The 22,955-nt window shown below is 41.8% G+C and overlaps 1 protein-coding gene across 6 annotated transcripts in view; it reads right to left on the bottom strand.

Moving 5' to 3' along the window:
* SOS1 (SOS Ras/Rac guanine nucleotide exchange factor 1) overlaps positions 1 to 18,151 on the bottom strand; it is a 146,213-nt gene extending 128,062 nt beyond the window's left edge. For 3 of the 6 annotated variants that reach the window (XM_047069318.1, XM_047069319.1, XM_047069321.1), the window contains exon 1: positions 17,970 to 18,136. In XM_047069318.1, the coding sequence (XP_046925274.1) occupies positions 17,970 to 18,056 (87 nt within the window). In that variant the 5' untranslated portion in view covers positions 18,057 to 18,136. Of the gene's footprint in view, positions 1 to 17,969 lie in introns of all 6 variants that reach the window. The other 3 variants (XR_006960289.1, XM_047069322.1, XM_047069320.1) reach the window with 2 other exon arrangements.
* Positions 18,152 to 22,955: the final 4,804 nt, after the last annotated feature.

The raw sequence follows: 22,955 nt of genomic DNA, 5'->3' as shown, positions 1-22,955 counted from the left end.
AAAGACAAAAAAGAACTTCAACTTAAATCTCACAACTTACACAGATATAACTCAAATATATCAAAGACTTACATGTAAAATGTAAAACCAAAAAAAAACTTTTAGGAAAAAATATAGGAGAAAATTTTCAGGATCCAATAATAGGCAAAATTAAAAATTTTAGCTCTGAAAAGCCCCTGTTAAATGGATTGAAAAGACAAGCTAAGGAGTGGGACAAAGCATTTACAAACCACATTCCCAACAAAGAGCTGGTATCTAAAATATACAAAAAAAAAAAAAAAAAAACCCACAAAAAAACACAAAAAACAACCCAACATTCAAAACTCAACAGTAAGAGGGCAAACAATCCAATCAGAAATGGGCAAGAGACATGAAGATTTCACATACAGATGATATAACATACATACAAGTTTCATTACAACAGTGTTTACAATACAAAAAGATAGGAAATGACCTGTTTCTCAATACATTAGTTAAATTATAGTACAACCAAACAATAGCATGCCGCCACAGAAAAGAATGAGGGTGGTCTTAAATGCTATGCTCTCTAAAATACGTTGAAAAGGGGGGAGGGGAAAACAAGGATGCAAAAGAGGGTATACCAAAATTAAAAAAAAAAAAGAAAAAATTAAAGCCAATAAGAAAAAAATTATACATATATATATTGCACATACTTATTTATCATAAAAGAAAATCTGTAATAAGAGACAAAAATGGGGGTTACCTGGGTGGTTCAGTTGGTTAAGCGACTGACTTTGGCTCAGGTCATGCATGATCTTGCGGTTCATGAGTTCAAGCCCCACATCAGGTTCTGTGCTGACAGCTCGAGCCTGGAGCATGCTTCGGATTTTGTGTCTCTGTCTCTCTCTGCCCCTCCCCCACTCATGCTCTGTCTCTCCCTCTCTCTCTCTCTCTCTCTCAAAAATAAACATTTAAAAAATTATAAAAAAAGACAAAAATGGATGTTACATAATGATAAAGGGGTCAATCCAACAAGAGGATGTAACATTTGTAAATATTTATGCACTCAACATAGGAGCGCAGAAATGCATAAGACAAATAATTAACAGACCTAAAGAAAGAAACAGAGAGCAATACAACAATAGTAGGGGGTTTTAATGCCCTAATTACATCAATGGGTAGATCATCCAGACAGAAAGTATTTAAGAGAACATCAGCCTTGAATGACCTATTAAACCAATAGGCCTAACAGATACATACAGAACATTCCATCCAAAAGCAACAGAATATACATTCTTCTCAAGTGTACATGGAATATTTTCCAGGATAGATCACATGTTAGGTTACAAAAAAAGTGATAATAAATATTAGAGGACTGACATCATATCAAGCATCTTTTCCAACCACAATGATCTGAAACTGGAAATTAATTCCATGAAGAAAACTGGAAAATTCACAAATATGTAGAAATCAAACACCATGCTACTGAACTACCAACGTGTCAAAGAAGAAATCAAAAGAGAAACTCAAAAATATCTTGACACAATCGAAAATAAAACTATAACAAAAATTTTGTGGGATGCAGCAAAAGCAGTTTTGAGACAGCCATTCATAGCAATATGCCTCCCTCAAGAAAGAAGAAAAGCCTCAAATAAACAACCTAACTTTATGCCTCAAGGAACTAGAAAAAAAGAACAAATGAAGCCCAAAGTTAGTAGAAGGAAGGGAATAACAAAGATTAGAGCAGAAATAAGTGCAATAGAGACTAAAAATACAACAGAGAAGATCAATGAAACTAAGAGCTGGTTCTCTGAAAAGATTTAAAACAGTATGGCATTGGCATAAAAATGAACATGTAGATCAATGGAACAGACTAGAGAGCCCAGAAATAAACCCACGCATATTTGATCAATTAATTTACAACAAAGGAGTCAAGAATGTGCCATGGGGAAAGTCTTCTCAATAACGAGCACTGGGAAAACTGGACAGCTACATGCAAAAGAATGAAACTTGACCACAAAAATTAACTCAAAATGGATTAAAGACTTGAACATTAGACCTGAAGCATAAAACTCCTGGAAGAAAGCATAGGTGGTAAGCTCCTTAACATAGGTCTTGGCAATGTTTTTCTGAATCTGACACCAAAAGCAAAAGTAAGTGGGACAACATCATACTAAAAAAGCTTCTGCACAGCAAAATGAAAAAGCAACCATCTAAATGGAAGAAAATATTTGCAAATCATATATCTAGTAAGGGCCTAATATCCAAAATATATAAAGAACCCATACAACTCAACAGCCTCCCCCACCAAAAAAAAAAAAATTTAAGGGCAGAAGACCTAAATAGACACTTTTCCAAAGACATACCAATAGCCAATGGGTACGTGAAAAAATGCTCAACAACATTAATTATCATGAAAGTGCAACTCCAATCAAAATGTGATACCATTTCACACCTGTCAGAATGGCTACTATTAAAAAGACAAGAGGGGCGCCTGGCTGGCTCAGTCAGTAGACCATGTGACTCTTGATTTCAGGGTTGTAAGTTCAAGCCGCACATTGTAGAGATTACTTAAAAATAAAATCTTTAAAAATTAAAATTAAAAATCAAAAAAATAAAAAGATAAGAAACAAATGTTTGCAAGGATGTGGAGAAAAGGGAACTCGTAAGCACTGTTGGTGAGAATGTACACTGGTGCGGCCACTATGGAAAACAGTATGGAAGTTCCTCAAAAATTAAAAATAGAACTACCAAATGATCCAACAATTCCACTTCTGGGTATTTATCCAAAGAAAACAAAACAAAAACACTAGCTCAAAAAGTTGTATGTACCACCATGTTCACTGCAGCTTTAGTTATATTAGCCAAGATATGGAAACAAACTAAGTGTCCACATATGGATGATAAAGAAATTATGATATATACAATGGAATACTATTTAGCCATTAAAAAAAAGAGTGAAATCTTGCCATCTGCTACAACATGGATGGACCTCAGGGGCGTTATGCTAAGTGTAAATGACACTTAACTTACACCACATAGAAAATTTAGATCAATGACCTAAATATAAGTGCTAAAACCATAAAATCCCTAGAATAAAACTTAGGGGTAAATTTTCATGACATTGGATTTGGCAAAGGATTCTTAGATATGACATTAAAACAGGAACAAGGAAAGAAAAAAGAGATAAACTGAACTTTATCAAAATTAATTTTTGTGCAAAGGACATTATCAAGAAACTAAGACACGTTTGGTTGGGTTTGAATGAGTCTAATACCAAGAACATATATAATTATTTACAAAAACTTAACAAAAATACAAACAACCTAATTTTAAAAATGGGCAATAGACTTGAATAGGCATTTTCTATAAAGATATAGAAATGGCCAACAAGTGCATGAGAAAATGCTCAGTATCATTAGTCACTAGGGAAATACAAACCAAAAGCACAATGAGATATCATGTCACACCAACTAGGATGGCAATCGTTATTTTAAATTTATTTAAATTCAAATTAGTTAACATACAATGTAGTATTGGTTTCAGGAGTAAAAACCAGTGATTCATCACTTACATACAACACCCAGTGCTCATCCCAACAAGTTAGGATGGCAATTTTTAACAAAAAATGAATATTGGTGAGGATGTGGAGAAATTAGAACCTTTGTGTATTACTAGTGGAAATATACAATGGCTGCTATGGAAAACAGTACGGCAGCTCCTCAAAAAGATAAACGTAGCATTGCCAAACAACCCAGCAATTCCATGTCTAGGTATGTACCCAAAAAAACTGAGAACATGGACTCAGATACCTGTATACTAAAGTTCACTGGAGCATTGTTCACAATAGCAAAAAAGGCAGAAGCAACCCAAGTGTCCATCAACAGATGAATGGATAAACAAGCTGTGGTATATACATACAATGGAATATTAGTCAGCCTTAAGAAAAAATGAAATTCTGACGCATGCTACAATATAAATGAACCTTGAAGACATTATACTAAGTGAAATAAGTCAGACACAAAAGGACAAATGTTGTATGATTCCACTTACATGAAATATCTAGAATAGGCAAATTCACAGAAACAAAAAGTAGATTAGAGGTTACCAGGGGCTAAAAGAGGGGGAAGTGGAGAATTATTGCTTAATTTGCACAGAGTTTCTGTTTGAGGTGATGAAAAATTTTTGGAAATATAGTGGTAATGGTTGCACAATACTGTGAATATATTTATTGGCACTGGATTATACACTTAAAAACAGTTAAAATGATTAATTTTATGTTATATATAAAATTAAGAGAAAAAAGTTATTAAATATATGTACAGAAATCAGAATCCTACCGAAATCCTTAAACAAAACGGGTGTAAGTGTAATTACCAGTAAGTACATTCCATTATAATTTTTTTTTAACATTTTTTCATTTTTGAGAGAGCATGAGCAGGGGAGGCCAGAGAGAGAGAGAATCCAAAGTAGGCTCCAGGCTCTGAGCTGTCAGCACAGGGCCAGACATGGGGCTCAAACCCACAAACTGCAAGATCATGACCTGAAGTCAGATGCTTAACCAACTCAGTCACCCAGGTGCCCCAAGTGCATTCCATTATAAATTATTTGGCCATATATAGAAATCAATTTACTTGCAAGTGGCTTAGATTATAGAAAATTAGTCTTGTCTATATAGAAAAGTTCATTTCAGGCATTATAAAATAACTGGAATTATTAGCTTATTACAAAAAGTCTCTGGTTAATGAAAAATTCAACTTTTCTTTTAATCTCAAGACCTATTTGTTATTGATTTATTCTGAACCCTGAAACAAACTTCTTTCTATATACTAAGATTAATCCCATTTGAAAAGGGGATACTTTAACATATATGGGCAGACTATAGACTTTTTTTTTATCACCAGATACAAGTTTCATAAAAACAATTGTTTTATTTTTACTTGCATATCCATAATGCTTACCATACAATAAGAGCTCAATAAATTTAGCAAATAAAACCAAACCAGCCAAAATCAGCATGAAAGCAACATTAAAGAAACTTTTTTGAAATCATATTCCTGTTACACTTTTTTTTAGTTTGTTTGTTTTCAGAGAGAGCAAGCATGCAGAGTAGAGGCAGAGAGAGGGGGAGAGAAAGAATCCCAAGCAGGCTCCGCGCGCAAAGCACAAAGCAGGGCTCGATCTCACAAACTGTGAGATCACGACCTGAGCTGAAATCAAGAGTCAGATGCTTAACCGACTGAGCCACCCAGGTGCCCATTACACTTTTAAAGTATCTATTTTAAAAATAATATCTAAGTAATTTAGAGTCCATAAAACCAAAACTTCAAATTACTTTTCACCTATGTATACTCCTATCCCCAACTCCAATGGGAAGTTCCCAGAATTTATGGTACCAGAAATTAAGTTACCAGACTTCATGAGGAATTCCTTTACTGATTTGTGTTTGTCTGCCTCCAAGATAGCCCAGCCTGGAAAGGAAAATCAACAAGTAGTCACCTTCATGGCCAGAGAGCTGGACTACTCAAGGTAGTGCCGAAGTGCTCCGAGTTCACTAGCTCACGTAGTAATAACATGGGTATCGTTTGCATTGTTTTCTTTTGCCTTTACTGCTTTGTTTGTGGGTTTTGTACATCAAAGGGTTAATTATGAAATAAACTTGAATATGAAAGGCAAACTTTATTTGGTAACTACTAAAGCAAACTGTGCACTGTTAATATCAGCAATAATGAACTTCTGACTTTCAGAACTCAACCTAAGATATCTTTTTTGAAAGCATAAGGGATTTGGGAGGAACAAATTATCCACTTTCAGTGGAGGAAGTCTGTAACCGTATTATCCTGAATCAGGCCATCGATAGCCTCAGAGGTGACCCTGGCTGGCTCTGAGAATGAGTCTCTCAGACCTCAGACTCCAGCTGCTGCACTATGAAATCCATCACTGTGTTTGTGCAGAGGCTCTGCTTCTCCCAGGCTGCCCCCCGTCAAGGACCGAGCACGGCACGCATACTAAGCCAGGCCTCTTCCTGGGGGATGAGGAATTCCTGTGACCCCAACTTTCACTCAAGAACTTCCTGAGGCCTGGGTGAACTTTCCTTAGAACTGCACTGTAGTGTAAGACACTTTCACCCCAAGTTCCTTCCTCCCTTACCTCTCTCCTTCACTTGGGAGTCAGACTTGCCTTACAGTCTCAAGACTCTCCTTGACTCCTTCCCCATTTTCTCTCACAAGCACTGCTAATACATTTCTTGTATACCCAACCCCACCTTGGCATCTGCTTCTCCCTTGCATTGCACACTTTTTAAAAAACTAGCCATTTAAGGGGTGCCTGGGTGGCTCAGTCGGTTGAGTGCCTGACTCTTGATTTTGTTCAGGTCATGATCTCATGGTTTGTGAGTTTGGGCCCCACAAGGGGCTCTGTGTTGTCAGCGTGTGGAGCCTGCTTAGGCTTCTCTGTCTCCTCTCTCTCTGCCCCTCCCCTGCTCGTGCACACGTGCTCTCTCTCTCACCCCCACTCTCAAAAATAAACCTAAAAAAAAAAAAAATCTAGCCATTTAAAATGAGTTATTTCTAAAATATAGTATTTGCTTACCTATGTGCTAAAATGGAATACACTGAACATGGCAATTCCAATGCCTTTTGAAGTTGAAGATCTCAGCTAACACCCAACAAGCTCATTAGTAGTATATTCTTGAGGGGACGGGCTCAGAACCACATGCAATTCAACAAAGGTCCTGAGCACCTGCTTGCTATATGTGAGAAATATGCTAAGCATTATAGGGAATATAAAGGTGAGTAGGACCCTATTCTTACCTTCAAGGAACTCCCAGTATAGAGAAAGAGAAGCCACAGATAAAACTTTGAAGGACAGACTATCATTAAGTACTAAAACTGACATATAAAGCACTAAGTAAATTAAGAGATACATTCTACTTAGGGGATGGGGTTGCAGTAGAAAGCCTTTGTGGAGAAAATGGTATTTGAAATGTACTTTGAAAGACATTGTCAGAGCCTTCATTCCTGAGAGCAGTCCAACAAAGACACTTTCCATGCTTGCCATACTTGGCTCCTCCCCTCCCCCAAAGTGTAAATCCCTCCCATCATAATTCTCTCACATCCTCTCATTCCCAGAGAACTGGAGGCTTCTTAGTTCTCCTCCTAACGTGCTCCTCCCCCAGTATTTCCTCTTTCATCCCACTACCACTTAGACCCTTAAGCCAGAAACATAGGAATCAGTTTTTACTCCTCTCTTACTACTCTGTCATTCAATCATCAATCTACTTTTACATCTAAAAATCTATCCACTTTTCTGTATGCCCACAGCTATTGCCCTAGTCAAAACCACCATTATCCCACCCTAACTGGCCTTCCCCACTGCTCACAAGATCTGGCCCCACGCTTCAGACTCCCAGCTACTCAGAATTTCTAAAATGCTCAGCTCCTCATGGACTCCAAGCCACCACAAATCTTTGAACACACTTCCTCCTCATCCTCACCTGGTTAACTCCCACTGCTACTTAAAACATCACTCCTGTCACTCCCGAAAAGAAGCACACAGGACAGTCTCCAAGCTACCTAATGCCACCAAGACATTTCTCAGCCCATTCCTCTATGGTCTATACTGGTTTTCCATTAACTAGTGCCTTTAAAAGTCTTACTTTTTTATGCAGCAGAACCATTTTTTCAAATGTAATCCTATGCAGAGCCCTAATATGTATAAGGGCCTAGCTTCTCAGCTTAAAGCAAAAGGTTTCGAAGCTTCATTCAACCTCCTCTATCCTAAGGTACTTCTTCCCTAAAATCTAAGGTGCAAGACAATGAAAACACTACTGTACTATATTATACTGCCTACTCAAAGGAAGCAATACAGTACAGTACAAAGAGTGGTCTTTGAAGCCAGACAGATTCAGGTTCAAATCCTGATTCTATTCCTTATTAGTTATAAGATCTTGAGGAGTCTGCCTAAGGACCCATTTCCTCTGCTGTAAAACTCAGCCATAGAAACAGATGACCACTCTCACTACTTTCATTTAACAGTTAATGGAGGACCTAGTCAGTAAAATAAGGCAAGAAAAATAAATATCGGACTATCTGTAGTAGCACATGACATAATAATGTAGAAAATTCTGTGGAATCTGCAACTACCAGCAAAATCAAAGGATACAAGTCCAATATATAAAAAGCAGCTTTATGTTTGCATATTTGTGACAATTAGAAAATAAAATTCTAAAACAATTTACAATAAAATTAAAAAACAAAGTATTTAGGGTTAAACTCAACCAAAGACATGTAAGGCTTTTACACTGAAAACTACAAAGTGTTGCTGACAGAAATTAATAAGTCTAAATAAATGGAGAGATACACCATGTTCACGGGCCCAAAGATTTAATATTGTTAAGATACAAATTCTCCCTAGTGATCTATAGATTCAATGCAATCACAATCAAAATCTCAGCAAGATTTTTTGGTAGAAATTGACAGCTGGTTCAAAATTTATAGTGAAATCCAAATCTAGAAACGCTAAAACAAGATTTTAAAAGAAAAACAAAAATTGGAGGACTTATACTACCTAACTTCAAGACTCAGTATAAATCTACAGTAACCAATAGTGTGGTACTGGTGTAAAGATAAACAGATCAGTGGGATAGAATGGAGATGTTTGTATATATATTTACATAAATATATATAATACTTATTTAATTTTCATAAAAACATCACAGTCAACAGGGAAAGAGAAATCTCAACATATAATTTTTTTTATGTTTACTTTTGAGGGAGAGACAAAGCACGAGTGGGGAAGAGCAGAGAGAAAGTGGGAGACACAGAATCTGAAGCAGGCTCCAGGCTCCAAGCTGTCAGCACAGAGCCTGACGCAGGTATTGAATTCATGAATCACGAGATCATGACCTGAGCCAAAATTGGACACTCAACCGTCTGAGCCACCCAGACACCTATATTTCAACATATACTTCTGAAATAACTAGATATCAGCATAAAAAATGAATCTCAATTCCCACTTTACATTATACACAATAATTAATCTGAAATGGACCACAGATTATGTAAAAACTTTTTTTTTTTTAATTTTTTTTTTCAACGTTTATTTATTTTTTTGGGGACAGAGAGAGACAGAGCATGAACGGGGGAGGGGCAGAGAGAGAGGGAGACACAGAATCGGAAACAGGCTCCAGGCTCTGAGCCATCAGCCCAGAGCCTGACGCGGGGCTCAAACTCACGGACCACAAGATCGTGACCTGGCTGAAGTCGGACGCTTAACCGACTGCGCCACCCAGGCGCCCCTGTAAAAACTTTTCTATAAAGTTTTTAGAACACAGCATTAGGAGAGTATCTTCACGGCTTGGTGGCAGGCAAGAGGTTCTTAAATACAGAGAGCAATAACCTTAAAAAAAAACACAAACTAATAAGTTTGACTCCATCAATATTAAAAAGTCTGTTCATCAAAAAACACCATTAGGAGAATGAATAGACAAGCCACAGGCTGGAAGAAAATATTCATAAAACATTTTTCTGATAAAGAGCAGTTACCCATGATATATAAACAACTCTTACAATGCAATACTAAAAAGAACGCAAAATTTAAAATGGGCAACAGATTTATGCAGACACTGCCCGAAGAAAGATACAAAATGGCCAATAAGAACATGAGAAAGTGTTCAATATCACTAGTCACCGGGATAATGCAAATTGAAACCACAGTGAGATACCACTACACACCCACCACAGTGACTAAAATTAAAGACTAATAACAACAAATACTGGCAAAGATGTGGCACAACTGGAACTCTCATACATTGTTGCGGGAATATTAAAGGTACAACCAATTTGAGAAAAGGTCTGGCAGTTTCTTATAAGACTAAACACTCTATGAGCCATTTCTCTTAATATTTACACAAGAGAAATGAAAACATAGGCCTACAAAAAGACTTGTATAATAAGAACATTCATGGAAGCTTTATGTATAATAGCCCTAAACTGGAAACCTCCTAGGTAGCCAGCCACTTGACAAACAAACTCTGACATAGTCCTCTGATGGAAAAAAGAACTGAATTCCTAAGAAACACAACCTCAAAGCCTTACAAAAATTATATACTATATGACTCTATTCACATGATGTTCTAGAATAGGTAAGATTAATAATCTATGGTAGGATGATAAAAGATCAGAACAATGGTTACAGGGATTGACTGAGAAGGCACAGGAGGTAAATTTCAGGAGTGATAGTAATGTTTGTTATCTTCATAGAGGTTTGAGTTGTATTTGTTTGTCAAAACTCATTAAATGGTACAATTAACATTTGTGTATTCCACTGCACATAAATTTTACCTAAAAACCAAAAAGAACTGTAAACAAATACTGAACTCTAGTTAATGACATGCATGTTGCAATGTTTGGAGGTAAAATGTACTGATGTCTGCCACTTACTTTGAAATGCATCAAAACATAAGATGGATTGGTGGATGGAGGGAGGCAGGGATGGATAGGCATGCGATAAAACAAACATAGTAAATGTAAATTACAGAATCTAGGTGATGGGTACACAGGTGTTTTAATGAATAATTCTTTCAACTTTTTTGCATATTTGAAACTTCCCATAATAAAACATTGGGTAGGGGCGCCTGGGTGGCGCAGTCGGTTAAGCGTCCGACTTCAGCCAGGTCACGATCTCGCGGTCCGTGAGTTCGAGCCCCGCGTCGGGCTCTGGGCTGATGGCTCAGAGCCTGGAGCCAGTTTCAGAGTCTGTGTCTCCCTCTCTCTCTGCCCCTCCCCCGTTCATGCTCTGCCTCTCTCTGTCCCAAAAATAAAATAAACGTTGAAAAAAAAACATTGGGTAAAAAAAAAAAAAAAAAACTTAATCACAAGACAAAAACACTAAAATGAAGTGCAACGTTTTTTCCTATTCTACCCAAAGCTGTGATACAAAATACATTATGGGGAACAGGGAGTAGTTGCCACTTTTATTATTTGGTTGAAGCATCCTCACTGCTGTGATTTCTGGATCTCACTGCCATGGCTGGATTACAGCCTTCCTTTCCACTATGACATGTGCCATAATCCTTGCGGACTTCATCATCACCCATATATGTAATACACCAATCCATCATTCAATACACTAACTCCAGAGCTCCCGATTGTCTTATTTCTTTCATTTCTGGAATCTTAAAACCCTAAATTATTATGATGATCTCCAATCATAATCCCCTGTCTGCTCTCACTACCCTCCTCCTCCAACTCATCAAAGATTTCTAATCCATGGAGCCTTCATCTATCCCCCCATAACCCATCTTACAGCTTTACTTTCTATCACCTGAAATATTGCTATCCTCTTAGTCTCTACTGCAGCCACCTGCAATCAACTCTCCTTCTGTGTCCATTCACCTGAACCGATGAGTGCTGCTGGAGGAAATCTCACAACCACCAGACCAATGAATGTGCCTCCAAATTTATGGTCTTCACACTCTGCACTGCTCAGCAAGTTCTTTCTGATTCACTGGTTGGCTCCTTCTCCACGCTCCAAAACAGCAATTTCAAAACTTCACCATGCTTCTTAAACTCCTTACTCATTTCTCTTTCCTCGCTCTATGTAAAGAATCTTGCTATTCATTTCGTTAAGAAAATAGAGGATACCTAACGTGAACTCCCTGCTGCCCAACCTACAAACCCTTATTTGTCTCTTTCCCTCCCCTCTCAGGAAAAAAGATGCCATCAAAGATGCCCTGCTAGAGGTAGCATATCATAGTATTTAAAACTGCAGACTCTCTAACCAAATTATTCTTTCTAAACCTCAGTTTTCTCTCTTGTAAAATGGAGGCAATAAGAGTAATCCAATGAGAATTAGAAAACACATGTGAGTACTTAAAATAGTACCTGGCAAACAGTTCAAGACAAATCCCATTACTTGTGTTCCTGGGCTACTCATCTCCTCATTGTTCAGTATCTTCACCAGCACTCTCTACCAGCTCCTGCCCCAGAGACTCCTAACATATACAAGTTTCCATCACCTTCAAATAAAAAACCTCCCCAAGCTTGAATCCCCTTCTTGCCACAGCAGTATCTCTTTTCATTTCCAAGCTTCTGAAAAAAAAAAAAAAAAAACCATAGTAATCTGGAGAGTGGCGGGGGGGGGGGGGGGGGGGCGGAAGTCATCTGTCCTTGCTACCTTGCTATTGTCTTTCCATGTTCTTCCATCATCTATCCACACTGAAACCGCTCAGAAGGAAGTGACCCCTTAGCTGTCAAATCTAACATTTTCAAGCACCTTACCTCACTTATCCGTAGTCTGACGCACTTAACGACTCTTCTTGCAGCTCCTTACTTTCTCGGCTTCGCAGACACTAGGGTCTCATACTTTTTACCTGACTCCTTCCTTCTTTTTATATTTCCCCTTCAAATTCTAATAGTTTACTTCCTATGCCCTAGTTATAAAGTTCAGAGCAGAGTTTCAGCATTAAATAATGATATATACAAAGTTGCAGATATCAGTTAATCAGTATAAACGCCAACAAAACATACCAACACTGATTTTGTGCATTTAGAAAAGAAGTATTTCTCGGATAAGTGGAAAACCGTGTGGATGGCTTCTGGAAGACCTTCACTCTAAGCAGCTTTATAGTGAAACATTTAATTAATTAAGATTTTAGATTTAAGGTTTTGTTTTTAAGTAATCTCTACAACCTACATGGGGCTTGAACTCCCAACCCTGAGATCAAGGTAGCATAATACTCACTGAGCCAGCCAGGAGCCCCGTGAAACATTTAATTTAGAAGTCTGGACCTCCTTTCTTCAGCTTGCTGTATCTACATTCACTGAGTAGACCCTGTATTGATCACTGGGACCCAGTTTGTTCCAGGCTCTGGGTTATACTTCCTATCTCAACCGACACCTGGAATGAATAATGCCAGGTACAAGACGTACAATAAATACGAAGAGGGGGATCAAGATCTGATGTCTCTTGGCCTGACCAAAGATCCAACAGAGAAATAATTCTGGCAGAAGCCTCAGGTCCAGAAGAGAAAAACAAAACCACAAGGCCCAGGACTGAGGAGTCTCTACTCCAACTCCTTCTTTCTTTGATTTTTTTAAACAAAGGCGTTTTTTTGTTTTGTTTTAAAGTGTTTATTTTGAGAGAGAGAGAGAGAGGGATAGAGAGTGAGCAGGGGATGGGCAGAGAGAAGGGGACAAGCAGGCTTCACATTGTCAGCACAGAGTGTGATGTGGGGTTCGATCCCATGAACTGTGAGATCATGACCTGAGCCGAAGCCAAAAGTCTGACACTTAACCGACTGAGCCCCCCAGGCGCCCCTCCAACTTCTTCCTTCTTCATCCCCTTGAATCACTCCTTCCCCTGCTCTTCTCCTACACACTATTGCCCACTCCTCTCCCTCCCCAACCAGGTCTAATGACAGCCCTACTTCAGTCTTACCTCTCTAATTTTCAGTAAGTGGCTTTATCTACTTTTAACACCTTCACTGATGTACAACTGACATTCAACAAATTGCACATATCTGAGTTGTAAATCTGCTAAATTTTAATGTATGTATATATCCGTGAAATTATCAGCACAATCAACAAATGAACATAAAAGCCTCCCCCTAAAACCACCACTCACTTGCTCCTTGTCGTTGTAGATAAGTTTGCAATTTCTAGAATTTTATATATATAATAGAATTATACAGTATATACTCTTTTTTTGACCTGGTTTCTTTCATTCAGCTGAACTATTTTTGAGATTCAATCATATTGTCATGTGTATCAATAATTCATTCCTTTTTATTACCCAGTAGTATTCCAATGTATGGCTATTTCACAATTTGTTTATTCTTTCACCTGTTAATGGACATTTGGATTGTTTCCTCTTTTTTGCTGAAGAGAACTGTCATGAACAGAATCCTTGTATAAGTCTTTGTATGGATAAAGACTTCATCTATTCTTTTTTTTTTTTAACGTTTATTCTTTGAGAGAGAGACGTTTATTCATTCTTTGAGAGAGAGAGAGAGAGAGCACGAGCAGGGGAGGGGCAGAGAGAGGGAGACACAAAATCTGAAGCAGGTTCCAGGCTCTGAGCTGTCAGCACAGAGCCTGATGTGGGTCTCGAACTCACAAACCACGTGATCATGACCTGAGCTGAAGTCAGACGCTCAACCGACTGAGCCACCCAGGCGCCTCCGAGGCTTCATTTATTCTTAAGGCTTTACCTCCACCCCTGGAAGTTCCAAATTTGCGGTGGCAGATACCACTGACAACTGCCAGCTTGACAAGTCCACCTGGATAAGCCGAAAGGACTTTTAAATCAACGTGTCTAACACTCATCTCTTTATGCCACTCTGTCCATCACAACGGCTTCTTCTCCTCCATTCTCTGTTCTGACAAAAAGCACACAAACCAGAACTTAGGGACTCTTCCTGCTCTCTTACCACTTGCCCTACTCACTGAGGGAGTGACTGGGTCCTGTCAATGCTACCTTTAAACATCTCTCAAAATCCATCTCTAAGTTTCCAACCGAGTTCAAATGCATCCTTAATTCAAATGCATAGTATCTCTTGACTGGACTATTAAACTAGCCTTCTAACTTTTCTCCTTACCTCAGGTCTCATTCTTCTCCAATCCATTTTCTATTCTCTGGCCAAAGTGAATTTTCTAAAATTCCAATCTGATGTTACTCCCCCATTCCTCAATGACTTTCATCCCCTCAAGATAAAATTCAAACTCCTTAGCTTAACATTTAAAAAACTTCTCTCGAAACCAGTTTCCTATCCAAACTCATCCTCTGCCACTTCCCACTGTTCTCTGACTTAGTCGTTTCTGGATGATGTCATACCTTTTTATTCTTAGTGCCGAGGGCAATGCTTGGTCTGTAGTAAGCATGATATATTTGTGCAATAGACAAGATAGGACTTAGACTGAGAGAGGTAGTGGGACACTCTGGGCATATTCAGGAAAAGTAGTAGTCCAGTCTGGCTGAAGCATAAAGAATATGAAAGACCATGGTGGGCAATCCAGCCAGGAAAGCAGGATGAAGCCAGATCACTGATCACCATCAATTCTCTGCTAATGACCGTGCAGCGCATCCTGTGCCCTCAAAAGATATCGTTAGTTCTGAGCAAGAGTGCAACGTATTCCGACGTGTACTAGAACTTCTGAAATTTGAAAAATAGATACAGGAAAGGTGAGGCGCAGTAAACTAGTTAAGGTGCTATCACAGGTGAGTTCGAGCCCTGCGTTGGGCTCTGGGCTGATGGCTCAGAGCCTGGAGCCTGCTTACAATTCTGTGTCTCCCTCTCTCTCTGCCCCTCCCCCGTTCATGCTCTGTCTCTCTGTCTCAAAAATAAATAAACGTTAAAAAAAAAAAAAAGAAAAGGAAAGAGGACTCAAGAGTAGGAGGGAACAGATTAGAAGAATGTGTCAAAGGGAACAAACCTACAGGCCATGCTGGGTTTGGGCAGTAATGTAAGAGAGAGAAGTCCGAGACGACTCCAAAGTTTTTAACCAAATAAACAACAATAAAGCCGTCAAGAGGAATTTTTTTTAATGGTCAGTGAAGGAGGAGACAGATGATGTAGTTTGGGTATTCCGCCACCCATTCATTCAAGCAACGGAAGTTCCTACTAGGTGTCAGGCACTGTATGCATGAAGAATAAAATGAGGGTAAAATATCATTCCTGTTCTCAAGGACCATCTAATCTAGTTGTGGGATGGGGCAGACAAGTGAATAGGAACTTACAATTCATCATTAAGTGCTAGGCTTCAGTGCTAAAAGAAAATGAAGACTACCCAACTCAGCCCTGAGGATTTGAGAAAACACCTGAGGTCAAGTGAGTCCAGAAGGAGGAGTAGTGTTAGGCCAGGCAAAGGGCAGTCCAGGGGAAGAGAATAACATGACAACAGAGCCTCAGGTAAAAGAGCTCAAGTTGGGCACATCTGCAATAGTGCATTAAGTCTAAAGGAAGAGTTCAAGATAAGGAGAGCAGGCAGGTGCAAATGCAGGTTCTGAGCTCCCAAGAGTACATCCAGATATGAAATTGTATTCTCAACCTCATCTTAGGTGGAGGAGAATCATCACCAGTGGCTATCTTAAATAAGAATTAGAAGAACCTATCGGCTAGATTGTGTATGTTTCCACCTCCTCCCATCACTTGTGTCCTGCAAGGGGATCTCTGCGTATGGTTAAGGCTGTTTTTGCAAATAAGCAAAGAGGACTGAGGGGACCTTGGCAAATGGGAGATACATGTCCAGTCTAAAGAAGGAAGCCATTTACTCAGCTCCAGCAGTTTATTGTCTTGCCCAATGGGGAAAGGCCCTCCTATTCTTCAAGAAAAGCTGAAAATTCGGATTTTAGCATCTCCCACTTTTAAATAGTGGCAACTAATTACATTAAAAGTAAAACAACAGGGTGCCGGCCAAACAAAATGCTTCTGTAGACAGATTTCAGCAAGGGGCACCAGGGTGGCAGAGTCAGACCTGGTCGGCCAACTCTTGGAATGCTCTTTCCACTACTTCACAGTACCCTCACAACTGACAGAGTATCTTGATGGTTCCCTGGAAAAGGAGTTGTTTGCTCTTAAGCAAAACAGCCCCAAACTGATGGTGTTTTGAGTTCTTCTGTATGTTTGCAACAATTTTTTGGTCTCCTACCCACTCCACTCCCACCTCTGCCAGGACCAGGCTTCGGACGAGACTGAGACCTCTTACTCCCCTATTATAAGCTAAGACGCCAAGCTTGCAGGTAAAGCAAAAGTAAAAAGAGAGCCCTGATGGAGTTTCTAATGAATAAGGTATGTAAGGAAGATGGCATCTCTTTGGTTTTCTTAGAAAACAGTATCACGGAGACGTTTGATGTCACTTAAGGGAAAAAGTCAGTAACTTACACCTGAAAAAAATGAGCAAATTCTGCTAACACACTAAATAGTTTCCACTGTAAGTCTCCAAGGAGGGGGAGGAGGGCAAAAGGGAAAGTAAAAGTTGCTGGCCTTTGGGAAACATCAGGCACCTTTTAAGACACAGTTTTTTTCAAAGTATACGTGTTCAGAACAAAAGGTACATCATAATCTCAACTCTCAGTAGGAGCTAAAATATATTTTAATAACATAAAACGTTCTTTGAGCAACAACAAATTGGACTTCAGAAACACTCGGAGACTAAAGCAATCTCCACAGAAAAGGTAAAAGGGAAACAAAAAATACGGATTGTTTTTATCTTCAAACACAGTTTCTAGTGTTGTAATGTATTTACTAACTCACAATGTTGCTTTAGAAGCTTTTAAAATGTAGCAACATTTCCTAATACTACTAAAACATTTAAAAGCAAAGATCATGGAGCATACAACTTTAGATAACAAGGTGGCAAAGCTGAAGACACACAGAAAGGTTAAAAATTTCAATCAACAGCCCGAAAGATAGTATCAAGACTCTAAATAACAACAACAAAAGTGGCATGTGCATCCGCCCCTGTGAATCGGAGGAGTGGGGGAATTCAGGGGAATGAAGAGCGATTACAGAGGGCGAGCAAAGCAGGCCGTGTTCCCGCTGGCAAGCGAGCTCTGCAATTACTTAGAGCAAGCATTATGGCTAGAGCATTCTTGAGCCCACTAAAACCAGCATACTGGACACCTAAAACCGGAGGCTGACAGCAGCTCCAGGGTAAGACCGAGAAGGCGGAAAAGTGGCCTGCTGTGACCTCCACTGAAAACTGAGCCTCCTCCAACTCTCGTCTCGGAATCAGGGACAGGACATTAACCTCTCGGGAGGCTGTTTTATTCGGACAAACTCTGCCTGGCTTGCCGCGGCGGCCTTCCCACACACCGGGTGAATGTCAACACGGAGCCAGCGAGTGTGGGGGAACCTCTCAGCGTGCGCGGTCCTTTCTGGGAGGCGGCGAGACCGGGAAGAAAGACGGCCTTGCGCGCGCCCCGCCTCCCCAGCCCTTCCACCGCCCCGGCCCCGCGCCCTAGCGGGGGCTGCAAGCCGAGAAGCGGGGGTCCCGCGCGCTCCTCACCTTTTTCAGCGCCGGCACCAGCAGCCCCCGCCACTTGGGTGCGTTCTCCTCGCTGAAAAACTCGTACGGCAGCTGCTGCGCCTGCATGGTGCCCCCGGGGCGCCTCTGGGCGGGGAGAGGGGCGGCGGCGGCGGCCGGGCCGGGGAGCCGCGAGAGGGCGAGCTCGCAGCACCGAACAGGGCCGCGGCCCCACCGGACGGCCCGGCCCCCTCGGGGCGCCGCGCGGCCGGGCTAGCCCTGGAGAGGGGGCTGAGGGGCGAGGCTCGCGCCCGGCCACCCACCCGACACGGGCACCAGCCGCGGAGAGCGAACGCAGCCCGGAGGCGGCGGCGGCGGCATCCCGCACCACCGCCCCGGGGCCGGGCCCCCCCCCACCCCTTCCCGGCCCGCCGGCGCCGCCCCGGGCTGCCCTCCGCCGCGGCCGCCGCCCGCCGGGGCTACGCTCCCGAGCCCGGCCTGGCCCCGCGGCGGAGCCGGCGGCTGGGGGAGGGCGTGCGGAGGGACGCTCCGGCCGCGGAGCCCGCTCCGCGCAGCGGCGACCCCGAAACGCTAGCTGCCCGAGGCGGAGCGGGGCCGGGGGGTAGCGGGGGAGGGGAAAGGCCCGAGGTCGTCGTTGGAGGCTCTGGCTGCCCGGAGGTGCCGCCGCGGCCGCCGCCGACGCCGGTGTAGCGCTCGAGCTTCCTACTAGCGAACTGAACCTGCTGGCTACTGAGCATGCGCTGCCGAGCAGGGCCGGTTCGCTCCGGGTTTTCCTGCTCCCCAGCGAAGGAGGAGGGAAGCGCGAGCGAGGAAGGGCGCCCCGGAGGACTGCAGGGGAGGAGCGAAAGGGCCCCAAGAAGTCGAACCCGGGCCTTCCGGGTGGGGTGCGAGCTACGGGGAAGCGGCCCCCATTGTGTGGTTGTGCCGCGAGGAATCCCACCTCTCTTTTGGCGTCTCTGGGCCTTTAGTTTCGGAAAGGGGCGTGTATGTGTGTACTTTGTTCCTGAACACGAAGATAAGAACTGCCCAGAGCATGCAATGTATAGTAAACAGACTGGACAAAAGATAGGTGCCTTTCTAACGAAACCTACTACTCAATATTTGTCCGGTAATAGAAACGATTGCAGTGTTTCCGATTAGTCTTTCCACATCACCAAGAATAAAATGCGTACCTGCAGTATAGATTTTGTGTGTGCGTTTCAAATTCAGTATGTTCATCTCTCAAGCCCACTTAAATTTGAACTCCAATAACCACTTACCTCAGTGGAAATTGAGACCTCTCTTGCAGCTCCCAGATCCCTGAGCACCTTACTTATGTCTCTCTCAGGGCATTTAGTTTATCTGTTTTGTAATCTCTCCAGGCTCTTTCAAATAGATAGCAAACTCCTGGAAGGCAGATCTTTTTCACTAAGGGCTCTACACAGAATAGACACTTAGTGAATGTTTGAGGAGTGCTAAATGAGCATTATCTACAAGTTGTTCATCTCAGTGGTACGGTGCAGCTGGCCCTCATGGTTTACCATTAAGCACTTTTTGAGCATAATCTCATTTAATAGTCATAGAATCCTTTTGTTTTCATTTAACAGATGAGGAGACAGCTTAGAGAATTAGCCTTGGTTGAAGCTGATATTGTTCAGCTATTTCAGAGAACAATAACCAGGATCACGTGGATGAAAATGTTTAAGCAGTGGTTCTTAATCTCTACAAGATCTCTTTACAAATCTCATAATAAAAGTCTTAGGTCCTTCCCTTTTAAAATGTACACATTTTAAATGTGTATATTTAAATGTACATATTTACATTTTAATATCTTTCACACTTTCAAAGTATTCAGAATGACATTTTGAAAATCATACATACACCCTCTGGGTACGATGAGATAGAGGAACCATAGCTTTGAGTGGAGTTAGGGTAGGAGAAGGGGGTCTCAGAGGAAAGGGACTCTCATGTCAGCCATCTTCAAATATCTGATATCAAAGGATTAATATAGAAAAAATCGTATGATATGTAGGGGTGGCTGGGTGGCTCAGTCAGTTAAGCATCTGACTATTGATCTAGGCTCAGGTCATGATCTCACAGTTGGTGAGACCCACAAAGCCTGCATTTGGCTGTTTACATTCTCAACCTTTTCTTACCATTCTCAACCTTGTCTCACCACACTCCAGTCACACTGGCCTTCTGTCTATTCCTAGAAAACAGCAACCTCTTTCCTGCGCAGGTGCTTTGCTCTTCCCTCAGCCTGAAACTCACTCTGCTCCTAACTGTTGACTTGGCTGGTTAGAAACGTCACCACCTCCAAGAGGCCTTCTCTGATCACGCTAAATTCCCACCTATATGTTGTTACCATAAACCTTGGTTAGTCCCTTGCTAGCATCATCACGGCCACTAGAATATACTGCAAGAGATCAACCTACTTCATCATTACATCCCCAGGACCTATAGTACTTGGTACACAATAGATGCTCAAGACAAGCTAATCACAGTTGTCCCAGGAAGCGGGGCTGTGCGGATAAAAACGGTACATTCATTCACATGGGACGTCGGGGTTAACAGGCTGGACTTGTTGACCTCCGAGATCCCTGACAACTTGGGAGCCTCTGATTTGACTGCAGAGGTAAACAAGCCCTAAGAAACAGGGATTACAGCCCGTCATGGGCATGCTTAGCAGCCGGGACAGGTTTTCACTAGTTTGGACATTTGGGCCGCAAACTGAGACCAAGCAGCTGGAGGAAAATTGCAGTGGAGAGGCTCGACGCTTTTCAGCTGAGAGACCTGGGCTCGGTACCGCTAAGGTCGGGGAGCAATCGAGCCCCTCTGTGCCATTTGGTTGTATCTCTTGGCACAAAACACCTATGGGCGTGCAGCCATTATAGACAACCGTGGCGGACTCAAAAACGCGCTAGTGAAGACGTGAAAACTCCCGGGGCCCTCAGCGTTAACCGCCGACAGTGGCTGGCGGCGGCGCAGGCGCAAAAGCTCCCTTCGCGCCCCTCCTCGGCGCTAACAAGCCTAGTGCCAGAGCGGACGTGACGCACGGGGGCGCGTCCAGACGAACCAGCCGAGGCCCGAGTGGGACGCGTCCAGGCGTGCTAGCCGAGTTCCGAGAGTGTCGCGACGGGATCAGGGCCGCGGGGCAGGGGGCGGGGAGGGTGTCGGGTCCAGCAGCGCGCCCCCTGCAGGCGGCAGTGCTCTTTGCCCTGCTCCGCCTCCGGACGCAGCCACAGGGTTCCCTTCCTCGCTGTGGCCACAATTGTCTTCCCGAAGCAAATTTCAGGTCCGGTTACTCTCCTGTTCAGGAGCCTTCACTGCCCTCCCAGGATAAAGTCCGAAGTCCTTAGCTCTGTATTCAGGACCTTGCACAATCAGGCTATTCCTTATCTTTCCAGCTCTATCTCACTTAAAGTGAACGACTGTTGCCTCCTATTAACCCAGCCTTTTCTGTTTCCTGCCTATGCTGCTCCGTCCGCCTGGCATGTCCATAACCGTTTTTCTTTTCAGTCCCTCCTGTCACAGCTTCACCCCATCTCCCATATAGGCACTCACCAAGGAACTCTTTTCCACGCTGTTGTTTCAGCGCAAATGCCACCTTTTCTCTGAAGTCTTTCCTAGCCCCCATTCAGGACTCTTCCCCCCCAAACTTTAGAACCCACTAGGCATAAGAAACAGCAGTTTCAGGAGCATATCCTCCCTTTATGCTTCAACTCACCCTTTCTTCCCAGCCCTTACTTTCAATTCCACTTCTCCAAATAGTATGTCCTTAGAAAATACAGCAGAGAAAATAGTGGCTGATAAAACTCCTGGATACCCACCTTTTATCACCTTTAGTTACAACTTGGATTTCCTCCGTTTCCATCTCTCTCTCTCCCTCTCCCTCTCTCTCTCTTGCAAAGATGGTGGGGAGCAAGGTAGGTACAATTAGAAGAAATGGTCGAAAGGTCTCTAAGATCTATGGGACTGTTCCTGGCACTTTTTTGGAAAGATTTCCACAGAGTCGAGTTGTTTTACAAAAATCTCTTTACAGTTGATTCAAGTTATAGTGGCACCTCAAACCGATCGCATCCCAGTCCCATGCAACTTCAATCAAATTCCCAACAGAGTTTACCATGAAACTTGATTAACTGATTCTAAAATGTATATGGAATAACAAAACAAAACAAAACAAAACAAAACCCTAGTTCTTCTATCAAACAAAAGGTAGGAAAACATACACAGCTAGAGTAATTAAAACTATGTGGTGTCAGCACAGGAACAGACAACAAACCAATGGATCAATAAAGGGCCAAATATATATAGAAACTTGATTTATGACACAGCAACCATTGCAGATGATTGGGGAAGGGATATTACTGTTCAATACATGAAATATGGGCAATTGACAAATACATATAGAAAAAATGAAATTCTACCCCCAACTCACACCCGGCACAAAACAATCCCACGTGGATGAAACTTTTTAAACATAAAAAACAAAACTATAAAATTGTGAGAAGGAAATATGGAATATCTTCATAAGCTCATCATAGGAAAAGATTTCTTAAGACATAAAAACACAAACCATCAATTTAAGGTTTGATAAATTTGACTTCATTAAAATTAAGAACTTCTGTAAATCAAAACATAACATTAAAAAGTGAAAGGACAAGGGCTGCCTGGCTGGCTCAGTTGGTAGAGAATATGACTCTTGATCTCCGAGTCAGGTCATGAGTGTGAGCCCCATATTGGGCGTTCAGTTTACTTTTTTAAAAAAAGTGAAAGGACAAGCCTAAGTTAAGTAGGAGAGAGTAGTTGCAACTCACATAACCAAAAAAGAATTAGTATTCAGAACATGTAGTTTCCTTTAAAGGAACTGACGATGGCTACATGTTCACCTCATTACCAATCAGGAAATGTCAAGTTAAAACCACGGTGAAATACTATGTCATAGCCATTGAATTGGCAAAAATTTTAACGTTGCAGAATACTAAACTTTGGCAAGATGTAAAGCAATTGAAATTCTCATCCACGACT

The sequence above is a fragment of the Lynx rufus genome, unplaced genomic scaffold (genome assembly GCF_022079265.1).
Source record: "Lynx rufus isolate CCGP_SWC_20201006 ecotype Redwood Valley unplaced genomic scaffold, mLynRuf1.p SCAF_8, whole genome shotgun sequence".
Taxonomy (NCBI): Eukaryota; Metazoa; Chordata; class Mammalia; order Carnivora; family Felidae; genus Lynx; species Lynx rufus.
Note: the sequence above shows the minus strand (reverse complement) of the source record. Positions and strands in the feature narration are given on the sequence as shown.